The sequence below is a fragment of the Lipotes vexillifer genome, unplaced genomic scaffold, assembly GCF_000442215.2.
Source record: "Lipotes vexillifer unplaced genomic scaffold, Lipotes_vexillifer_v1.1 scaffold68, whole genome shotgun sequence".
Classification (NCBI taxonomy): domain Eukaryota; kingdom Metazoa; phylum Chordata; class Mammalia; order Artiodactyla; family Lipotidae; genus Lipotes; species Lipotes vexillifer.
In genome coordinates this window covers 1,345,050-1,366,303 of record NW_006791676.1, presented here as the reverse complement: position 1 = coordinate 1,366,303, position 21,254 = coordinate 1,345,050, and the positions used below count along the sequence as shown (strand labels likewise).

The window sequence follows — 21,254 nt, the reverse complement described above, 5'->3', positions numbered from 1 at the left end:
ACCTGGGTTTGAATCCCTGGCTTTCCTGCTTTGTGATGTAAGACAGCATATCTATGCTTCAATCTCCTCACATGTAAAATGAGGATAATAATATCTGCATTATAGAGTTTTCTTTTTAAAGGATCAACAAGATCATGAATACAAAACTTGAGCACAGTGCCTAGTATATATAAAACAGGTGCCCAAGAAATGGTGACTGGAAACAGCCATAGTAAAGAACTACAAAGAAAATATGATATTAAAGAAAACGTGCCAGTAAAGAAAAATGTTCAGATAAATGGTTTGGAGAACTCTTTTTGGCGATTCACAGTTCTTTTTCAGAATATCCAGACTTTTTCTCTCATTTTGAGAAGTAATCTAGCTTAGTGTTAATAGAAGAGGCCTGTGTTTGAATCCCATTGGGCCTCTTATTAGCGGCGTGACCTGTGAAATCACATTGTCTCTCCTTGTCCAGATTTCTTCACTTATAATAAAGAAAACAATAATAACAATAGCAACAGAAGATGAAGCTGTGAGCAGGTTGAGTCACAGGCACCACCTACATACATTTTTCTCATTTCAAGGGGCAAGTGCATAAAATTATAATTTGTGTTAAAAAATGCACAACATGTATGTGTATAAGGATGAAGTGCCTCTGTCATACATAAGCTCTGGGATGTGCTTTCAGTCTAAAGCGAGCCTCTTGGTTAGAAGGGGAAGGAGAGATGGTTAGCTCACCACTTATACGTGAGTGAAGGGAATAGGACTTATAGGATATCAAGAACTCAGATTCAAATAGGAGAGAACTGAGCAGGGCAGAAACTGGGCACTGAAGGGAAGCCTTCAGGGATGGAGACACTGAGCCAGGAGGGTGGTAAGAAGGTTGTCCAGAGAGGGTAGGGGAGGCAGGGAGCTACTCGAGAGGGATTTGGGGGGTACCCCCTGCCCTCGCTCCCTGTCCTTCGTTCATACTTACCAGAACATCTCAGCTGATAGTACTTTGCCTCTTTACTAAATGATACAGAATAGTACTGACACCTTTCTGGATTCAGCTCACAAGTAAGGCACGTCACTTTTGTGTGGTAATTAAGTTGGATTCTGTAAAACCAATGGTGGAAGTTAAGTACTTGATGAAAGGAAAAATGAAAGAAGGAATTGAATAATGCCGTATTCTAGTTTCAAAGATATCAGAATGCCAAAGCAATACTCAGAAACTTTTAAAATGTGAAAAAAATGCATGAATTAATTCATATAACCTCAAACCTCCCGTTGCCTGGAAATATCACAAAGCATCTAATAAAGTCATGCTCTTTTGTTGACGTGTGGGTTGGTTTATCGAGGAATAAAAGCATCGGATAGTAGTTCCAATTTAATATATTAGGACTAGGCAAAAAATAAAAATAAAAAATAAAAACGCAAGAGCCAGAAATTGTTCATTAGCTAAAAGGTCAAGTCAACAACTCGATAAAACTCTTACTTATAAAGATTTCTTCCACCTGGCATTCCTTTATGTTCATTACTAATGTAGTATCTGGGAAGAAAACAAATGAAATATATTAATTCTGTTTTTAAGAAAAAGTCAAGTACACTCCATTTAACTCAACACCAAGCACTAGCGTTCACACAAGTGCATGTGCATTAGTGCTTGCCCTTCCTTTATCATTCTTCCCTGCCCCCTCATCCTCAGAAACCATTTGTCCCCCATCATCTCTAAATAGGGGATTCTTTTTTTAACAGACTAAAATATCTGAATGTGGGGATTACTCCCTTAATTAGAGTGACAAGGAAAAACTCAAAGAAACTCTTCTTTCAGAATAGTATGACTGGACAACTAGTCTAAAGTTGACACCCCATTTATCTACACTGCTTTCCATATTTTCTGTTTCATAACACAAACCACTCGGCAGCAGGAGCCCCATCCTCCTAAGAGTGGCAGAGCCACTTCTAAACAGGACCTTCAAAAACTGCTTTGAGCAATGGCAAAACTCCTCCGTGGTGAAACCAACAAAGAATTATAAAAAGTGCCTAAGATTCTAATGAAAAACAACACTCCCTATCCCATCAATTCATGCGTGGTAGCTCACAGCCTCTGAAAAGCTTTCCATTCGCCAAAGAGTAAGGCCGAGACATGGACAAATACAATAGCCTCTCCAAGCCTTCCAAAAATCCAGTATCAGTTGAAATTTAACAAAATGCCCCTGAACGCTAGTTCAGTGTTCCAAGACGTTTAAGAAAAAGAGGCTCCAGCTCTTCTAATGCAAAGCAGGTAAGAGCAAGAGGTAGAGCTGCTTGGTGGCATGGTATCAAGTCTGCTGAGCATATGTGAAAATCATTAAGGTTTCCGTATGTTAAAAAGAAAAAAGTCCTGAACACATTCCAAATAGACTACTCTTTATTTGTAGAAGATTTTTCCTTATTTCTGGGCAACGAATGGCATGATTATGACAAATATATTGATATACTACTGATTATTAGAATACTTACAGGTAATCACTGGTAAGAGCTTCTATCCCAATGACCTCCCAGGCTCCTTTTGTAATAAATGTGCAATTCTGATGGGATTTTTTTAAAAAAAAATTAGTTTATTAGACTCTCTCTCTGATCAAAGTTAAGGAGAGGATTAAATCATTTACATCAGGAATTGGGATAATCTCGGTTCTTTTTCCCCATCCTACCTTACTGCAGATACCACTGGGGTATTTGAATTAGTCTGATTATTGGTACATAGTGATCGACTTTACCAAATGATTTCCACTTCAAGTTAGCTTCAAAAAAAGGAGATCAACCCGAAATAAATTATTTAAAAATACTCACTCTCTTATCTGTTTGGAAGTGACAAATGTGTTTGTAGCCCTCTTCGTTGCTGATGATCTTGTAAAAGCTATTCCCGTCAGAGGTAAAATGAGGTTCTGCAGGCCTAAACTAGAGAATAATAGGAAACACGAAACATGTTAAAGCACATTAGCCTCATCTCAGTACAACTTTAGCTTCAGAAAGTCCTCCCAACACCTATGCTCAAAACCCATATTTCATTTACTTGCCGATTGCAATCAGAGGGTCTCAACAGAAAATTCTCCTCCTAGAAAATGCAGACAAAAGATCTAATTCCTAGGGAATTTTTGGTGGGGAGTAAATGAAAGAATAAACGTGAAGAGGCTTACACAGGACACTCAACACATAGCAGTGGTTATTGTTACCCTTAGGCATCTTCTGTCTATGGAGGATAACGCTATGGTGTCTTGATATGTGTGAGAAAATTAGCATTAGCCTTTCAGTTCTAAGAAGTCAATTTCCTCGATGTCACAATGTGCTTTCTTGAAACAGACTAATATTATTTTTGACTGTTTCTAGTTGGAGGTGGTTTGTAATTTGAGGGATTTCCCCCTCCCCCCTGTTTCTTATACATAATTTTTTTGAAAGTCAGACTTAGAAACTCTTTAATCATTTCTGGACTAGATACCATAAGGAATGTCTGTCGTATATTTCATACGGAAACATTCATATAGTTATCATCTCTATTATAAGCCTTTCCATTTTGCTAAATAGGATCAACAATTTACCCAAAAAAAAAATAGTTGTATGGAAATATAGAACAAAATTTCCATTTTTTACAGTTCGATAAAAGATAGTTCTCAGAACATAATGTCGTTTAAGCAAAAGAGGATCTATCCCAGCCTGAAAGGAATATATCTCTTTACGACTTCGATTTCCTTACTACATTTGAGAGCAGGTAGGAGATGGTCTTTTAAAACTGTTGGTTCACTTCACTCTCGCTGTTTCCTCGCTCATCAGCTCCCATTTTGGGAAGAAAAATGCTTCCCTCTTCTATTTAGTGATTCAAAACGAATGCATTTATGGAGCAAGCCGAGGCGTGCAGTACACTTGGTGTTCTCATTACAGAGCTCGGAAACACATTCCCCTCTCTAGACCTGTGTTCACAGCCTTATCTTTTTAATACATTTCCCTGTTTCCCCTGGATGGAGTTGTGCCTAGTAGAAATGTGTGAAAAGTGGCATCTGTCTGGTTAAATACAGAGAGGAAAAAACATATTTTTTTCAAAGAGTCGTGAGGAAGTGTAGCATGTCTCTTGCCATGGAGGAAACCACTTTTCATGTTGGCAAACCTCTCCCCTCTGCCCAATCAATGCCTGAACAAAAAGGACGTGTGAATGCTAGGGGGCTCCGAGCCCAGCTGGAAGGGGTCGCATTTCTGGACCAGGGGGCTGCACCTCTGTGTTCAGGGAGACGAGAAATCCTTACATTTTTTATGTCACTCTGTTTCCCTCTTAAAGGGGCTTAATAGAAGTGGTCATACAAATTAGGGGCGATTCATTCTTCCTCTTTCACACGAGGTGCCATGATGGCTGCAGTGCCTTCGTCGGTTTGCTTCACTCCACGGGCTTGTAGCAACGTGGCTGGTATAAGTCTGCACAAGGTGTAGCGTGAGGCATGGGAAGTCACGGAGGGTCACGTGATTCCTTGGAGAAAGTTCTGCATCCAGGGTATAGTAAAGTGTGAACCCACGTGTGTACGAGTCCTCCAGAGAGAGGTGCATAGCGGGTGTCGTGTGAGTGCCACTGCGTCCCTGCGGGGGGAAGTCCTGTCCCCTGCATTTGTGCAGGGGCTGAGGGCGGAAACCATGTTTTCTGCCGCCGAAGCGCCTAACTTCGAACGTGAGGTCAACGAAGGCAACCGGTATCTTGGCTGCCTTTCAGCAACGGTTGCTTTTTAACTTTCCAGGAGCTAGAATTTGCCTAGAATATGTCTTTTGTTTTATCTGCTCGTCTCTTGAATTTTCACTTGTCCTTTTACTTTTTCCAACCAAGCATGTTGTATATTCTCTATAAAAAGACATCTCTACAGGGGGCATTAAAATATTACATGAAAAAAGGTCAACTGCTGTCTCTATTAATAGCAAATAACAGAGAGGCCTCGTTTGGTATAGTATCTGATCCATACGACAGAAAACCCCATAAATCTTACAACTTACTCTTCCAACCCAGCCAGTGGTACTCGTTTCAATGTGCTGCTGTCCCTAGGGAGGGAAAAATACAGAGAGAAGTGAGCTATGAATTCTACTCTTTAGCTGCAATTTCTGGCAATGTAAGTAAGGTTGTACTTGAAATAAAATAAAGGAAAGCTATCTCCATTCACATATTTGTATGGACGATAATACCTTTTACATGGCTACATTAGAACGTTTGCCTCTCTTGCCTAGACTCTGCCCTGTATCTGCAGCCCGTAAGCCGTCCTGCAAACTCCCCCACATTTTCAATTCAGCAAGTACGGAAGTATCTTTCCCTTATCGCCACCAGCTTGTTCTTACTCCTTCGTTCTTCTCTGGGTCAGTGGCACCATTCACCCAAGCCAGAGACCTTGGAATCACTCCAGACCCCTGCTCTTCTCACAGTAACCCCCTCAGCCCCTGTCTTCCCGTTCTTTGACTTCTCTTGTTGTTCTCCGGCATTATTGCCTTAGTTTGTGTCCTGTCGTGTTTCCCAGGTCCGTGGCCCTGACCTCCCGGTTGGAGACGCTGCTGCTCTGCCCTCCTTCCAGTCTGCCCTCCACCCTGCTCAACCCACAGCTGACCTCATCAGGCAACAGATAGTTCTATCTCATTACAATTCTTTCCTACTTAAAACCTTGAAATAGCTCTGAGTGTCTTACAAGGTAAGGTCAAAGTCCTCAGAATGGTGCCTGAGCCTTAGCATATATCTCAAACCTCAGTTCTCATCATTGTGCCTCTGCCTCAACCCCTAGTCCTATGTACCCACAGACCCTGCAGGCCCCAAGCTCTTCACCCCAGATGCCTTGGCACAGCCTCTGCTCATAGGGTCCACATGCCTTCATGCTGCCCCGAATACGACAACTTACCCCAGGCTGCTCTGGTCTCCTCCAGGTCATCTCCCATCCCCTTCTGCCTCCCCCCAGGCAGGTTGATTATCTTCTTTTGCCCTACATTTCCTTTGTGCCTTTGCTTATACACTTTTAGAGCACATTATGCTGATATTGAGATGATTTAATTGGCAGGAAGCAAAGAGCTTGGTTTTTTAGTTTGGATTCTGGCTGCCACTGTGACCTAAGCAAGCTCCTTGACCTTACTGAGCCTATCTCCACAGTGTCTGGCTACTGTGAGTGTTCAAGAAATGGTAACTATTATTATTGATTTTCATAACAGTCTTCCCTACTAGAAAATAAACATTTTAGGGACAGGCATGCTGCCTAATTTTTTTTTTTTTTTTTTTCCCTCCAGAGCTATGCACAGAACTTGGAACAAAATAGGTATTCGATGATTGCTATACAAGTAATGAATGAGTGCATCGAGATACAGGGGCAGGCGGTGGAGGGAAGGATTTCTGAGGCAAGAATCTGCCTGTGCCCAACCAGGGTGGAGCAGGGAGAAGAGGTGTGTGGCCACAGAGCCCATTACCAGAAAAGGGCTTGTAGAGCTATCCTTGACATATGCCAGCAAGCCTCCCCCAGGCTCTACCCATGCTGAGGCTGTTGGTCCCAATGGGGCTTTAATTTTGATCCACAGCCTATACCTTGAGGTCTCTGGGCTGGAAACGCCCCCAGCACTTCAAGGTTGGATTAACACTTGCTTTTGCCTTAATGTTGTCAGCCTCTCAGCCTGGAAGTTATCTATTTACTTTCTAAAGCTGTTTACTGCTGAAAGATAGTCACAGTGTGGTAATAGATTTGTGGCCTCTAGATATTTGTTTTGCTTCACATATACTCTGCGAGTCACTCCCCATTTCCTGAAACATGCTTCCTTGACCTTGCGGCCCCTGGCTTTCTCGGACTTTGTGAATTTTGACATCAAATTCTATTTTCTGGCTTTCCAATCACCCTTTTCCCAAGTGATAGTCTCCACAACTAAAACAGTATGACTAGTGAGAGCAGATGAACTAGACGTACCACCGGGTAATATCAAATTATCTAAAAGTCAGTCAAGACTTACTCACTGCCTCAGGGTCAGACACAGAGAAAGGATAAAAATTCAAGCTGTATTTCCTGATAACACTCTCCCTGTTTTCCTACAGCCTTCAGGTCACATGTAGCTTTGGAATCAGAACATCCCGATTCAACTTTACCACTGAGCAAATCCATCTTCCGGTGGACTCGTCGTAGTCACAGATATCCATGACTGAATAGTTCTGAATCCTCCGGATCCACTGCAAAGAAATCCTTTCTTCGGTTACCCATGTCACATCACACAAGTAGTAATCCCTGAAAGGAGGGAGGGAAGGAAGGACGGAGGGAAGGAGGGAAGGGAGGGAGGGGATAAGGAAAATAACTATTTCCAGACCTTGGTACAAATAGACATTCTGCTCAATGAAATCAATCTTAATAGGAATACAATTTTAAATAGTTGTTGAAGCCATTTAACACCGTAGTAGTTTACCCTTTCTTAAAGCTTAAAGTGTAACTTAATTTTGAATGGAAATGCAAATATATCTGACAGGAAGAACAACAGCTAACATCCCACAGAGGTGTAACATACATGCCTCACACCATGGCTCAGGACTTTGCAAGTCCACAACTGGCCTTTGGTGGTGCCAGGGTGTCAAGGGTGGTATGTTCCCATCTCTTTTCTGCTGTCTGGAGGGACCATTACAGGGAACCCAGGTTGAGATTTTATTCATTTCTGGTAATTTGATACGTTTCTCTAAAACATTCTTCCTACTAGGGAGAAACTACAGTTGACCCTTTTCTCAACTTCATTTTCAAAGGGGAAAAAATGGACTCACATCTCTGCAAAGTTTGAAAACCAAATAATTATATCCTACAAATAATTATATCCTACAAATCTTTTCTCAAGTGTCAAAATATAAACTGTGTGAAGAAATTAAGGAAACTTTTGGTATTTTAACATAAATTTATATAAATAGAGATATCTCGAGCAGTACAGCCTCCTCCAACAAAAACCTTTAACGGTGTTTGGAACTCCATATTGAGAGATAAGTGAGATGCATGGAATTCCTAATTTACCTTTCTGCTAGCCTCCCTAAATATTTGCTCTGGATAATTTATTTTATTTTATTTGCTCCCCACACCCTCGTGCGAGTTTTGTATGACTCTTCTTAAATCATTCCTGTCCAGTGTGTGATAAAAACCTTGCTCCCTTTGGTCAGAAGAATTCCAAAGGAAATTTTTCTTTCCACCCCTTCCCATCTGACCCTATGGCCATATCCGTTCACCCTAACATGCTCCTTTGCTCTTTCATTCACGGGCTGTGCCCACCCCTCCTCTTGTCAAGGCTCTCCTTGCTTGACTGCAAACTCTCTGAGGCTGGGCCACAGCTGTCTGGTTCACAGGGTATCTCCAGGGCCTAGCAGACTACCTGGCACAAAGCAGGTGCTCACGAAAATTCTGTGGAATGTAGCACTGAACAGAGGGGGAAGCCCTGTCCCATCCGCGTGACCTAAGTAGCTCTGTCCTTCCTCAGAATTCACAGATACCTTTCTGTCCCCACTCCCTTCACAGACACTAAATCAAACAACAAATATTTGTTGAGCGCTTAGGATGGACCAGGTGCTGGATAAAGCACTTTAAGCCCCTCATCACTTCACTATCTCCCTTTTCGGGGCAGGACAGTCACTGTGTTAATACGCCCAGGGGTACCCGGGCCTCCAGGTTGTCTCCGCTGCAGGTGGCAGGCACTGAAAGAAGACCAAAACCCCTCACTGAGCAGCAAAGCACCACCTTCACACAAACAAGGACTCCTCTCCATTTCAGTCCTTTCTCTTGCTTATTAAGAACTGTACACTGTCCAGTCTGCAAGACTGGTGTCCCCTGAACACCCTATGAGGCTTTCCACATGCCTCCCTTTGTCAACCTGCCCTTCGGTCTGAAATGACTCTCATGCTTTAACTTCTTCAGGATTTACTCAAATATCCCCCGCCCGTGAGGCTTTCTTGAAGACCCCCTCCTTCTACACCACTATCACGGGTCTCATGGTGCTTATCATGAACCGCCAGGCTGCGGAGTGTGAGAGGGTGAATGTTGCTTCACTGGCCCAGGAGCAAGGGCGCCTTATCTAGTCTAACTGCCCGGTACTGAGCCCAAGGCAGAGGCGTTAAGTGAGAAAATGCAAAGGCAAACCAGTCATCCCAGGGGGGTAGGGGATAGATACTTGCAAAGGGAATGGAAGAATGAAACACAAGATAGAAAACAAAAGTTTTTGAAATGAACTCTCTAGACCTGGGGTCAGAACAATTTTTCAGAAAAGGGCCAGCCAGTTAATAGTTCCAGCTTTGCGGGCTACATGCTCTCTGTCGCAGCTACTCGACTCTGCCTTGGCAGCACCAAAGCAGCCAGAGACAGTGCGTAATGTATGAGTGCAACTGCGTGCCAGCGAGATGCTGAGATTTGAAGTTCATGTAAATTTCACCTGTCATGCAGTATTATTCTTCTGATGATTTTTCTTCCCAACCATTCACAAAGGTAAAAACCGTTCTTACCTGGGGGACCGTCTAAAAATGGGTGGGGGCAGGATTTGGCCGGCAGGCCCAGGGGTGCTAAGCCCTGTTCTATACCAGTAGTTCTTATCATTTTATGTACCTGTCTCTAGGGGGAAAAAGGGTAGCATGGAGTCTGCGGCCAGCGTCGGCAGGATGCCCTCTTCCCTGGGTGGTTCATTGAATTAATCACTCCATCGTAAGCAGTTGCTCTTAGTAGTTGTTTTCTTTCCAGGTAGTAATAGGTACCTTATTTTAAGTATCTTTAATATACCCAAAGAAACATTTACACAGATGAGGGGAATTAATATCACACAACAGGCCTTTATTACATGCCTACTCTTTGCAAGGCAGCAGCCACTTTACAAAGGGATACCCTGTGTCATATGACTCTCAAGCACAAGTCTCTCCCAGTGCATTCAAATATGATTTGCTTTATAAAATTCAGTTATTCCGTCTATATGCACTCTCCACTCTCGAGGAATAAATAGATTTCATAGAGTGAGGAGTTTTATCCTGAAAAGAATTAAGAGGGTGAAGCTAACCAGCAATGTTTACCAGAGGGATGGGTGGAGGTTCTACAGAGGGAATGACTGGGAGAAGGAAATCTGAAGCCAACTGCTTATTTTGAATCCTGATTCCAACCCTGTCCAGTGTGTGACCTTGAACGAGTTACCTAACCTCTCTACACTTCTGTTTACTTGTCTGCAAAACACGAACTCTTAACATTCTTCCCGCATAAGGTGATCATGAGCTTTATGTCAGCACTTAGATGAGTTCCTGGCCCAGAGTAGACTCCACATGGTGTGAACTCTCCTTATGTAGAGAAATTACTTCATTGCTTTAGTATTAAAATCAATCGTATTCCTCTTGAACTAATCCTGTTCCAGAAGTTAGAAGAGCTTGTTGAATCACTGTGTCTAACCTGGGAAAGGCAGTCAGTGGCTCAAGGGAAGGCCAGGCTGCCTGTACGGTCCCTGGTTCCTCTTCCACCACCACCCACCCCCCGCCGCCCAACCACTCTAACCAGTCTATTCAGTATGTGCTTCTCTGTTTTTACAGAATAAAATTGGCATGTTGTGGAAAGTATACTTGATGATCCTGCTTGTTGGATTTTTTCTGGTCTTAAGTGGGGACTTAAAACTTCCAGTAAAAACTACAATTAAGCCCTTGGTTTCCTTATATCTTTTTCATGACTCACTGACATCCTGGCCTGGTGTGATCGCAGCTCCAGGCTGGGTTATGCACTCTCATTCTGTCTCCCCTCAATTCCAAATCCTAAAGAGAAACGGATTGAAGAGAAGCGTGTTTATATAAGAATTCAAAATTTACAGCCCGCTCCACTGGTGAACCACCTTTATGGAGCCCTCACAGGGTGCAGAGTACACCTTGGGCTGTGGAGAGTGACAAAGGTAGTGGAGGATACAGGTTCATGAACGTTTGATCTAGAAATGGGCAGGGAAGATGCCAGATGCATGTGAGTTTCCTGGCAGACTTCCCAAATTCCATCGCTCAATGTTTTCAAATGCGGAAAAGTTACTTTCATATGGCTGATTGCTGAACCTGAAGCATACTTTTTGGCTTTAGTAGATAAAGTTATTTAGTACCAGGAGACCCACTAATCATGTTAAAGGGTTTTCTTCCCACCTCACCTGCCCCTTTTCACTAGGCCACTTTAGAAAAGAAGGCGGCTATTTGGAGTCCACTTTCCTAAAACAACCCTTGGAAAACGTGTGCATGTGTGGGCAGAGCCTCATCTTCCTGTAGGATTTCAGCTGCTGGATGCTCTGTGATGAAAGGATGAGGCCTAAGGAGAAAATTAGTGATGGGTGCGCGGGCAGAGGAGGGCCTGGCTCCAGGAGCGAGTGAATTACTACGAGACACAGCAGAAGGTGCTGGGCAGCTGAAGAGGCATAACTTGCTCGCATTAACTCGGCCCTGCTGATCTCTGCACGAGGCTAGAAAACGAAGCACCACCGTGTACGAGAACATTTTTCTCCAGAGGGGCCCTCAAGCCTGGTTTTAGCAAAGCTGCAGCTGTACTGGTGCTAACAGAGACCAGAGATGGGCTTGCAGTTTCATACACAGCACATTCCTGTAGCATTTCCAGCAATGCTTCTTTGGTGAAATATGTTCCCCAGAAAATACCCACAGTGAGTAAGGCAACCCTCGCCATGAGTGTGGCGTAAAGAACTGCAAAGAACAAAGACTTAAGGATTCATTCACATAGGGTGAAAAATAAGTCCTTAAACTGCTTAAGTTTCCTGAGCTCCGAAATTCACAACTGTGCCTTGGAAAGTGATTTCTAAGTGGGAAAGATGCCATCTCTTCATCTGTGAAATGGCCGTGAAAATGACACCACAGGCAGCATGTGGGTAATAAATGAGACAACGTGAGCAGAGCACCAGGCACAGTCCCCAACAAAGGAAGCACCCAATACACTTTAATTCGACTATTCTATTACTCTGGCCCAGCAAGTGTGGGCCTCTGTCCTATTCCCAAGCTCCCATGCTAAGTTCCTGTGTGATCTTAAGCAAATGGGTCTACCTGTCTGAGCCTCAGATCCCTCATCTGTGTCTCACAGAGGTGTTCTCAGTGTGTTCTGGAACCCCGGTAGGTTCTGTCGATTCTGAGACTCCTGGGGGAAGGAGAAGGCACAGGGGCTGGGCCTAGAACCTGAGCAGCCACCTGCCGTTTTCTTGCTGCCACCCCACCGCTGTTGTATCTCACTTGCACAAAGGTTTCTCGCTCCTTAAAAACATTTGTAAGGTCCAAAGCCCCTTCCAGATCTAAAATCTTTCAGCGTGGGAGCTCACGGCTCATCCTCCCTTCGGACAGATGTTGGGCGTATACCAAGAGGGCACGCAGGGCTTGCTTCTCTTTCCTGGGCAGCCCCGAGCTTGTGCACGCTCGGTGATCCTTCCACTGCAGTCCTCCCCCCTCCCCCACCGTGCCCTGTCCAATTCACTCATTCTCCAGGATGCTTTCTTTGATCCCCCGGGGTCACGGAAAACCCATCTCCCCCTCCTCAGAATGCCTCCAGCCTTTTGTTTATGCCTCTGTCATAGGCGCTTTGGGAGTCATTTATTGACATGTTTTATATCCCCCACCCCATCATAAGTGTCAGAAGGCAGACTCAGCCCTACAGGACATCTATGAGTGTAAACAGTGGTGCTTAATCAATGCTGATGGAAGAGATGGCTGGACGGGACCAAAGAGCAGATTTTAGAACCTAAAGAAATACTTTTTAGTTGACTGATAATTAATTTTCCCTAGGAATAAACAGGTTAATATAGATATTTTTAAGAAAGTAAATGAACTAATAACCACAGAGCAAAGCCTCCAGCATGCCTGATGTAGTAAATGCAACCCTGAGAAGGAAAATGCTTCCATATGGCTCTGATGATAACTTCAGGCATCTGAGGGCACCAGCTGAATTCACACAGGGAGAGAGAGGCACCTCGAGGAAGAGTGCTTACGAGCTCCTTCTTTCAAGTCAGAAAGATTTGAATACAGCCCCCTACTGGGTCATTTTCTTAACCTCTAGGCCTCATTTTCTTATCTGTAAAAGAGCCATATAATAATAGTTGCTGGAAGGAGTTACTTAAAGACTAATAAGATAAAGCATGTGATGCCCTGTGTCTGGCACACAGAGAGTGCTCAATAGATGCTAGTCATTATTTAGAAGCAATGATAAAACCAACATAAGTAATGGAAAAGAAGAGAGAGCAACCTGATGACCAAAAGTTTCATGCAGTTTGGTGTTTACAGGAAAATAAAGGAGGGGCTGAGAGTTTCAAACCACCAAGGATCATTCAAGCAAATGACGTCTGGAGGCGCATCGGTGTCGCTGGGGTGCCTAAAATTAATCCACGGTTTCCCTGAATTACTCTAGGTCTTACCAGGCCCTGCAAAGCCCCATGTGATCTGACCTTCCTCCCATCACTCCCACCTCCACTCAGATGCTCCAGACTCTGTGGCCTCCTTGCAGGGCCTCCACTGCACCAAACACGCTCCCTCTGCAGGGGCTTTGCACCTGCTCTCCCTCTGCCCGGATACTGCTCCCCCAGCTCTCCATGTGGCTAGATCTTCCCCTCTTCCTTCACATCACTGCTCACAGGCCTCTTATTAGAGAGACCTTCCCTGGCCTCCCCCCCAACCATCAGCATCACGGCTGCCCTCCTTTGATCGTCTTCACAACATTTCACGTAACTTTATTTGTTTACCTGGTGGTTGTCCGCCTCCCCTACTTGAGTGGAGGCTCCATGACACCAGAGGCTCTGGCTGCTCTATTCATTCTGCAGCCTCACCCCTGGAACCATGCCCGGCATGAAGGCATAAAGTTGGAACTCAGCAAAGAGTGTGTATGGTCAGGCCACCCAAGATGGCTGTTCTCTTGCTCTCTGTACATCCCCTGCTCCCCTGAGTAACCTTCCTACTACTTGCCCCAGGCTCCTGCCAGTGACTATTCTTAACAAAGGGGAGGTGAGGGGCATGCCTCTCCGCTGGTTTCCTTGTTAAATAATGAGCCAACCTGATGTAATCCTCCCTGTAACTGGCAATCTCCTCTTCCCCTTGGGAGCGAAGCCTGCTGCCATGTCCTGCCCACTGTCCACAGCAGCACCGCTGTGCCGTGTCGCAGCAGGACCTTGCTTCAGATGTGTAAGCTCCCACACCCATTAAACCACTGATGTCTTTGTTGCTGACTCTGGGTTCTTTCTTTGGTCTTAAAGCTGGGCAAGTGCAGCCCAACAGAGTGGTTGAATGGAAGAATGAATGACGGGCAGGGCCAGGTGACACCATGAGATACTGCCATTGATTCTGCCATTCATTTCGAAAGTGTTCTCCCTGGGAGCTCTGGAACTGTTTACAACACAAGCATTTGGGTCAAGAGTCTTACCCTATCAACACAGAAGCAGGAGGAATGATTTGTTGGGAAGTTGCATTGATGTCTGGGCTGAGAGTGGTGGTATTTACAACAAAGAAATTTACAGTTGGGTTCACAGCTCCTGCCTAGGAAAAAACAATCACAGAATTGGTATTGACAAAAGATATATACATAACAACATCACACAAGTTTAAAGCTGTACAAAAATGTCTGCATTACGGCCATAAAATTATAAACAATCAGACACTTTCAAACAATTTAATACAGATAAAATGAACATAAGGGAGAGTCATGAAATGCAACCTTCTCATGTTCAGGCAGAAATACATATATGACTCCCGTTTAAGTAATGAATGCTCATAATTTATGCACTTTGAGCAAAAAAGGATACACTTGTTAAAATCAAATCTTTTAATTTGTAAATATACCCTGACTCCCGAAGACAAGAAGACTGATGGCTGACCACTAGGAAGAATATCCTGGGTTCAGCCAAAGACACAATCCCCCAGGAAAATTAGTTTACCTGAGCCGAGAGCCAAAATGCTAATTAGGAAGCCATCACTTCCACTCCAAATTCAGGTTCAGTACTTTGGAGTTTTACAATCAATATTATGACAGAAATCTATAAAATCGTTTTATATATACACATAGATTTTCAATTGACAAATTAGTTAGAAATAATACGATATTTTTAGTGAGAACACTCTATGGTATTTCTTTGCCAGTTGCACTCTTCAAAAAATAACATTCCACTGAAAATACATCTCCATATTTAGTCTCTGATTTTTTTTCTTTTAACTTCCTCTGTCTCCCTAAAATGGCAGCTCTTCATAAAGCAAATTGAGGGAGTCGGTAAAAATAAAAATCCCTTCTCCCAAATTGCTTACAGCAAAAACACTTTCCTATTAGATTTTCCTATAGATGATACTGTGGCCATTGTTATGATGACACTAGTGAAGTGAAGAATCCTGGCTCCTTCCCAAACCTCCCTCTTCCTTGGCTTATACTGCTTAATAAGGCTCTTCAGTTTTCATAAACAAGCATCCCGGAGGGGGGCAGCAGTCTTGAAAACCAAGACATGACACTATTATTCCAAATGTAGGACAGGTGAAATTTACATTAGTGCCAAATCTATAATAGAACTACTAAAACTCGTCATGTATCCGTTAGTTAGTAAAATACAACCTGGTATATAACCCGGCTCTTCAACTTTATCTAGGGCACAATCCAACTTCTACAAATGAGATGAGCTTGTGATTCAATCACAGCCTCTCTTTTCCTCCTTTCAAACATTTTCAATCCCCCTACTTCTTTCGAAAGCATTTTCCCCATCTTTTTCGGCTTGTCATTCTTCAAAGTTTTTGGAGAAATTACAAAACCTTAAATCACGCTCTTTCCTGGGATAATAAAAATACTTTAAAATTGCCACATGCTGTTGACTTCAGCAAGAGTAATCACACAAGCTGTTGAAGAGAGACTGACAATATTTTCATTAGCAGGAAAGGATTAAATGAAACCATTCTCTTCCCATCAAATCACGGAACCACTATGTAAACGGAGCACAGACCTTTGGGTAAGGAACATGCATGGTCTTTGGGTACTGCAGTGACTCATCAGAGTAGAAGGAGTATTCAATCAGTGGGACTTCTGTGTCGTTAAATTGGGCATATGCTAAAAAAGTGCCGTTTGGAGACCACCACAGAGCGGAGTAAGTACTGAAGACTTCCTCTGAAAAAAGACAGAAATTGTTCTGTTACAAGAAGTAGCTGATAAATTGGCTTTGGCATTCAAAATATTGTTCTCATTAGCTTTAGTAATTACAGTAGAGTTCAACTAATGAACCACTTTGCATTTGCTGGGCTTCCAAAATCAGAGTAATACAAACGAATAAAAATAAAATCCTCAAGGATAGAGCTGGATTGTAAAAATAAGTAACCCATTGGACCATTTTTGAATATTTTAGCACACAATATTTAATATAAACTCTACATTTTTTTCCTTATCTTGTAATCCTCTAAATTTATACCACAAAACATACTAAAAGTAAATTTCACACAAGGGGCTGATTCTCCTTTCTAATTTTTCAAACAGTCAACATGCCAGCATACGCTCCCCAAGTGGGCTCAGTTTGTACTGAGCCCGCAGGGTACTGGTGGGTGGTGTGTGGCTCCAGGCTATCAAACCAATATGGTGCCCAGAGTTTACTACTCTTGGCACAAAAGGCTTGAGAATGATGGATTTTGAATGGAAGGGAGCTCCATGAGACCCCTACCAAGAAACATCTCCTTTGCCTAGTCTAGAAACTGAAGACTCCCTTGGGTTAACACCCTCCTCTGGTCTATCAGCTGATGGGTGAGGGAAGACGGTAAGATGGAAGCAAAATGAAAGGAAAGGTTTTTCTTTCTTGAACAATGTTGCACTTGTTCTCAATTTCTGGCAAAGGTAGCTCCTTCCTATGTTTATTATGGAGTCTATTCATGGGACTTCCAATCTCTGCCTCTTCAAATGCCAAAACCTCTTTCACCAACTGGGAATAGAGGATTCAAGTAGACTTGATGGAGCCTCCTAATCCTTTACACAGAGTTAATCCACACATTTCATGTTGTGCTGCAAGAGGAAAGGTAAAAGCAAAAGCATAAAAACTTGAATATCAGAGTTAGGAAATCATTTATCCCAATCACTTTTCTGATTCTTATGGCTTCTTGACAAGTTTCTTGCAAATGCTTGCTTTCAATTATGACAATGGTAATGGTAGTAGGAGTCACAGTAATAAAAATAACAACAATAATAAAATATAATAATTATAATGATGAGCAGCTGCCATTTAATGCCTGCTGACCATACACTAATAAGTAACTGACATCTATTATCTCGGTTAATCCTCACAATAACTCCTTGTGCAGATGAGCAAAGGGGCAGGCAGGCTTAAAGAGAGTAAGTAATTTACTCAGGAGCACATGACCAATAGTTGCTAAAACCAAGAATGAATCCAGATTTGTCTGGTTGGAGTCCATCTTCTACTGTTCCTTCCTGCCTATTTCAGCACTTCTGGTAACAGAAAACCTTCTACTTGATCAGGCAGCCTGCTCCCCCTTTGACTGCTTTATATATATATATCACTGAGTTACATTTATGCAGCAATTTAGAATTTACAAAACACTTATCTAATTGAACCCTGGGTGAGTCTATTCATAGGCTGTTTTACAGAGAGGACAACTAAGGTTTAGAGAGATAGAGTGAATTGACAGAGACAACAAGGCAGGCCTTGTGATTCTAAGCCAAGGGGGTTTCTCACTAAGAACTCCTTCATATACCGAGTTCATGTCTCATTCCTTACAGCTTCTACCCATTGCCTCTAATCTAAGATCAAGATGCAATTACACAAAATGAATACAACGACAGCAAGGTAATGCTTTGTAAAATCACTTTTAAGTACAGGTGGCAGGTAGGAGTCTATGTTTTGGATTAGTAGTTATTTAGAATACTGAACACTTTATCTATCTAGCAATCTATTTACTTATTTATCTTTCTTTTCCATTACAGTTTATCACAGGATACTGAATAGAATTCCCTGTGCTATACAGTAAGACCTTGTTGTTTATCCATTCTATTTATAATAGTTTGTATCTGCTAACCCCAAACTCCCAATCCATCCCTCCCCCACCCCCCAACCTTGGTGACCACAAGTCTGTTCTCTATGTCTGTGAGTCTGTTTATGTTTCGTAGCTAAGTTCATTTGTGTCATATTTTAGATTTCACATATAAGTGATAGCATATGGTATTTGTCTTCCTCTTTCTGCCTTACTAGAATACTGAACACATTTTTCCATATCAATGATGTGTCAAAACCATTACTATAAAACTACACTGGTCAAACTCAAAGTCCTAAGAATGAAGGGATCATGGGTAACGAGAAAGAACAAAGAAAGAAGGAAAAGATATCCAGCCCTTCCTGAAGTTGGCTATGAACACGATGGGTGTCTATGGCACTCCCACCACCATCCTGTGATAACTCCCATCCTGCCACTCACTCTGAATTTCCTTAGGTACCCCTGGGACCCAGTTTCCTCCCTCTAATAGGATACTTAATTCACTCCATGACAGTTTTTGTTGGCTTCTTTGTCTCTCTCTGGGCTGAATTCCCTGAGAGCAACAGTTGGGTAGCATTTGTCTCTGTGACCCCAGCACCTGGCACAGCAACTTGCAGGTGGTTGGCACTCAATGTGAATTACACTGAATTAATCACAACCCAGACAGGGAACCGGAAAGGCCAGAGGAGCCAAGGAACACATCCAGCCTTGAACTTAACCCCCCCCCCCCCCCCCCCCCCCGCCACTGTCAACCCTACTGCCTCAGGGGGGTAAGGAATGCTCCATGTCCCTAAATTATTTCCGTCTCTATCCCCTCTCATCTCACCAAAATCTCATTTTCAGCTCTGGGTTAGGTAAACTACATTCATACTCAAAAGTGACTGTAACGTAATTAACTTCATCCTAGGAGATAAAGTATTATCCTCTTTTTTTTTTTGAAAGAGAAAACACTTATTAACTAAAGTAAAATAATAATCAATTTAAAAATCATAAAATAAAGTGAAAACAGAAAACTTGAGAGAGAAAGCTATTTGGGGACCCAGGGTGGGGTGGCGGCCCAAGTCCCAGAATATAGGCTCCTCTGTGAGTGTCCCTCCTCAGTGTGGCACGTGGCCCTGTTTAGACCTTGCAGCTTTGTTTGTCCATTTACTTATGAACCTACAGATTCTCAAAATGTACTCTCTTTTGATCCCAACAGGTCTTCGTGGCTACAGTGGAGAGGGTGGCTCCCATAGGAAGGTGACCCAATATATGGAGAAGCAGGTGTGCCCTTTTCTAAGTATGGAGCATTTGTAAATGTACAAAACCAATTGTAGGAATTTCCCTGTAGGGACTAAAGTCCCGTTTTTAGAGACAGGCCCGCATTGGAACTGTGAAGCCATTCTTCTGCTTGTGAATGGCTTAGTCATGAACAGGCAAAATGAGATCCCTCCAGCTATTATCTACCTTAGAAAGAACCTTAGTGTCGGAGTGTTTTTATCTTAGAGCTGCCCAGCTGTTCCAAGGAAGGGTCAGTCACAGCTTTGGGAAGAGGCTTTATCTAGCTCACGTTGGGGATCCTGGAGGTTGTGCTGTGCTGTCCAACAAGTGTTAAAGATGTTTTTCAATATCTAAGTGACAAGTGATAGTAAATTTCATTGTAAGTTTTAATCAAACACTTGTTTCTGGGCCATGGGAATTTATCTTTCTTTTAAAGTGTTTCCTGTTGTTCTTATAATGTTATCCACTTAACTGAACTTGATTTGAACTAGTAAGAACCGAAATTAAGTCATGAAGAAAAACCTTTTTTTTATAAGTATGAAGAAGAAATAACAGGATAAAACAAGGATGAGTCTTTAATAAGCATGAGACAATCTTATGAAGGGTTTGGAATAGCCTCAAAATGCTTTTTACCTTGGCAACTATAGACATGAATAATGTTTTCCTAATATTTTCTAAAACTCTTTATCTTTAAAGAGAGAATCATTCTTTTTAACTTTTTCAGTTCTGTTTTTTGAACCCATTTTTTCCTAAGTCTTTCTAATTATTTTTTTCTTCTTTAGAAACAGGAAATGCTAATTTGTTCCAATGAACACAAATCCTCTATAAAAAAAGGCATTTTCTTACCCTTGACTCCCCAATCTCCAGACAATAGTTTGTCATCTTTTGGAATGTTCTGGGAGTATTTCGTTTTCTTTAGTAACTTCTGGGTTAGGTAGGCCCGGTTCAGGAAACATCTGATATCAATCTGGAGGCTTTTATGCCCCAGTAAAGCAGAAAAGCTACCTACACAGAAAGGCCCTTTTGTAGCAGTAGAGCAAAGACAATAGGAGCATTGAAGAGACAGTGAGGATGTAGCAGCAGTAGCCACTGTGAAGAGATTCCTGGTCTATGAGATACCTAGTGTTATGAGTGCTAAAGGAGATTTAATGACATTTTTAAAATGCAACTTATTTTGAATGCCATTGAATTTCCCCCCATTTTAACTGTTTTTGAAAACGTACAGATTTTCTGATTTGAAAAAGCATTAATGTCTCTACCTTCATAAACCCAGTCAGTTATTCCATTATAGATTACATCTTCTTTCCCAGTCCATGTGATCCTGTGACTTGGCAAATTTGGTTCATTTTTGACATAAATATCATTTTTCCAAACGTACGCCTAGAAAGATTGGAAAAAAAGATTGATACATAATATATTTTATCCTGGATTTTAAAAAACTTATCAATTATTTTATCCTCAAAAAATATTGGTATGCAAGTGTAATGATTACCTAAGCTTATTCCATTGAGTAGGAGGAAGAGTCATTTACTCCCTCCCCTGACATTCTTTTTTTTTTTTTTTTTTGCGGTAGGTGGGTCTCTCACTGTTGTGGCCTCTCCCGTTGCGGGGCACAGGCTCCGGACGCGCAGGCTCAGCGGCCATGGCTCACGGGCCCAGCCGCTCCGCGGCATGTGGGATCTTCCCGAAACGGGGCACGAACCCGCGTCTCCTGCATCGTCAGGCGGACTCTCAACCACTGCGCCACCAGGGAAGCCCGCCCCTGACATTCTTAAACTGTAAGCATAGATACAGAAGCCCAAGAAGCAGCTCACAACCACGCTATTTGGATACTAAAGTGTATGCGAAGCCTGGGAAGACTGACCACTTCTATAGCATCATGTGTGCTATGCATTTCTCTCCAGGGAAGGTGAGTAGATGTAGGGCAGCTGCATGCCCAGAGGATGAAGTCAACTACAGATAAACAGTCTGTCTTCCTGTTTAGATTCTTCTGGACTTCTGACATTCTCCTAAGTCTATAGCACATGAAGGTATATCTATAGTGACATAAAGTCACAGAACTATCAGAAAGCAGGAA

At 42.6% G+C, this 21,254-nt stretch overlaps 1 protein-coding gene across 2 annotated transcripts in view; it reads right to left on the bottom strand.

The window, feature by feature from the left end:
* Positions 1-21,254, bottom strand: part of DPP4 (dipeptidyl peptidase 4) — a 79,101-nt gene that overhangs the window by 26,140 nt on the left and 31,707 nt on the right. For both annotated transcript variants that reach the window (XM_007464495.1, XM_007464494.1), the window contains exons 8-16: positions 20,437-20,557; positions 15,895-16,055; positions 14,340-14,452; positions 7,073-7,208; positions 4,969-5,013; positions 2,794-2,901; positions 2,464-2,531; positions 1,457-1,510; positions 956-1,077 (exon numbers count right to left, since the gene is read on the bottom strand). In XM_007464495.1, the coding sequence (XP_007464557.1) occupies positions 956-1,077; positions 1,457-1,510; positions 2,464-2,531; positions 2,794-2,901; positions 4,969-5,013; positions 7,073-7,208; positions 14,340-14,452; positions 15,895-16,055; positions 20,437-20,557 (928 nt within the window). The remainder of the gene's footprint in view (positions 1-955; positions 1,078-1,456; positions 1,511-2,463; positions 2,532-2,793; positions 2,902-4,968; positions 5,014-7,072; positions 7,209-14,339; positions 14,453-15,894; positions 16,056-20,436; positions 20,558-21,254) is intronic.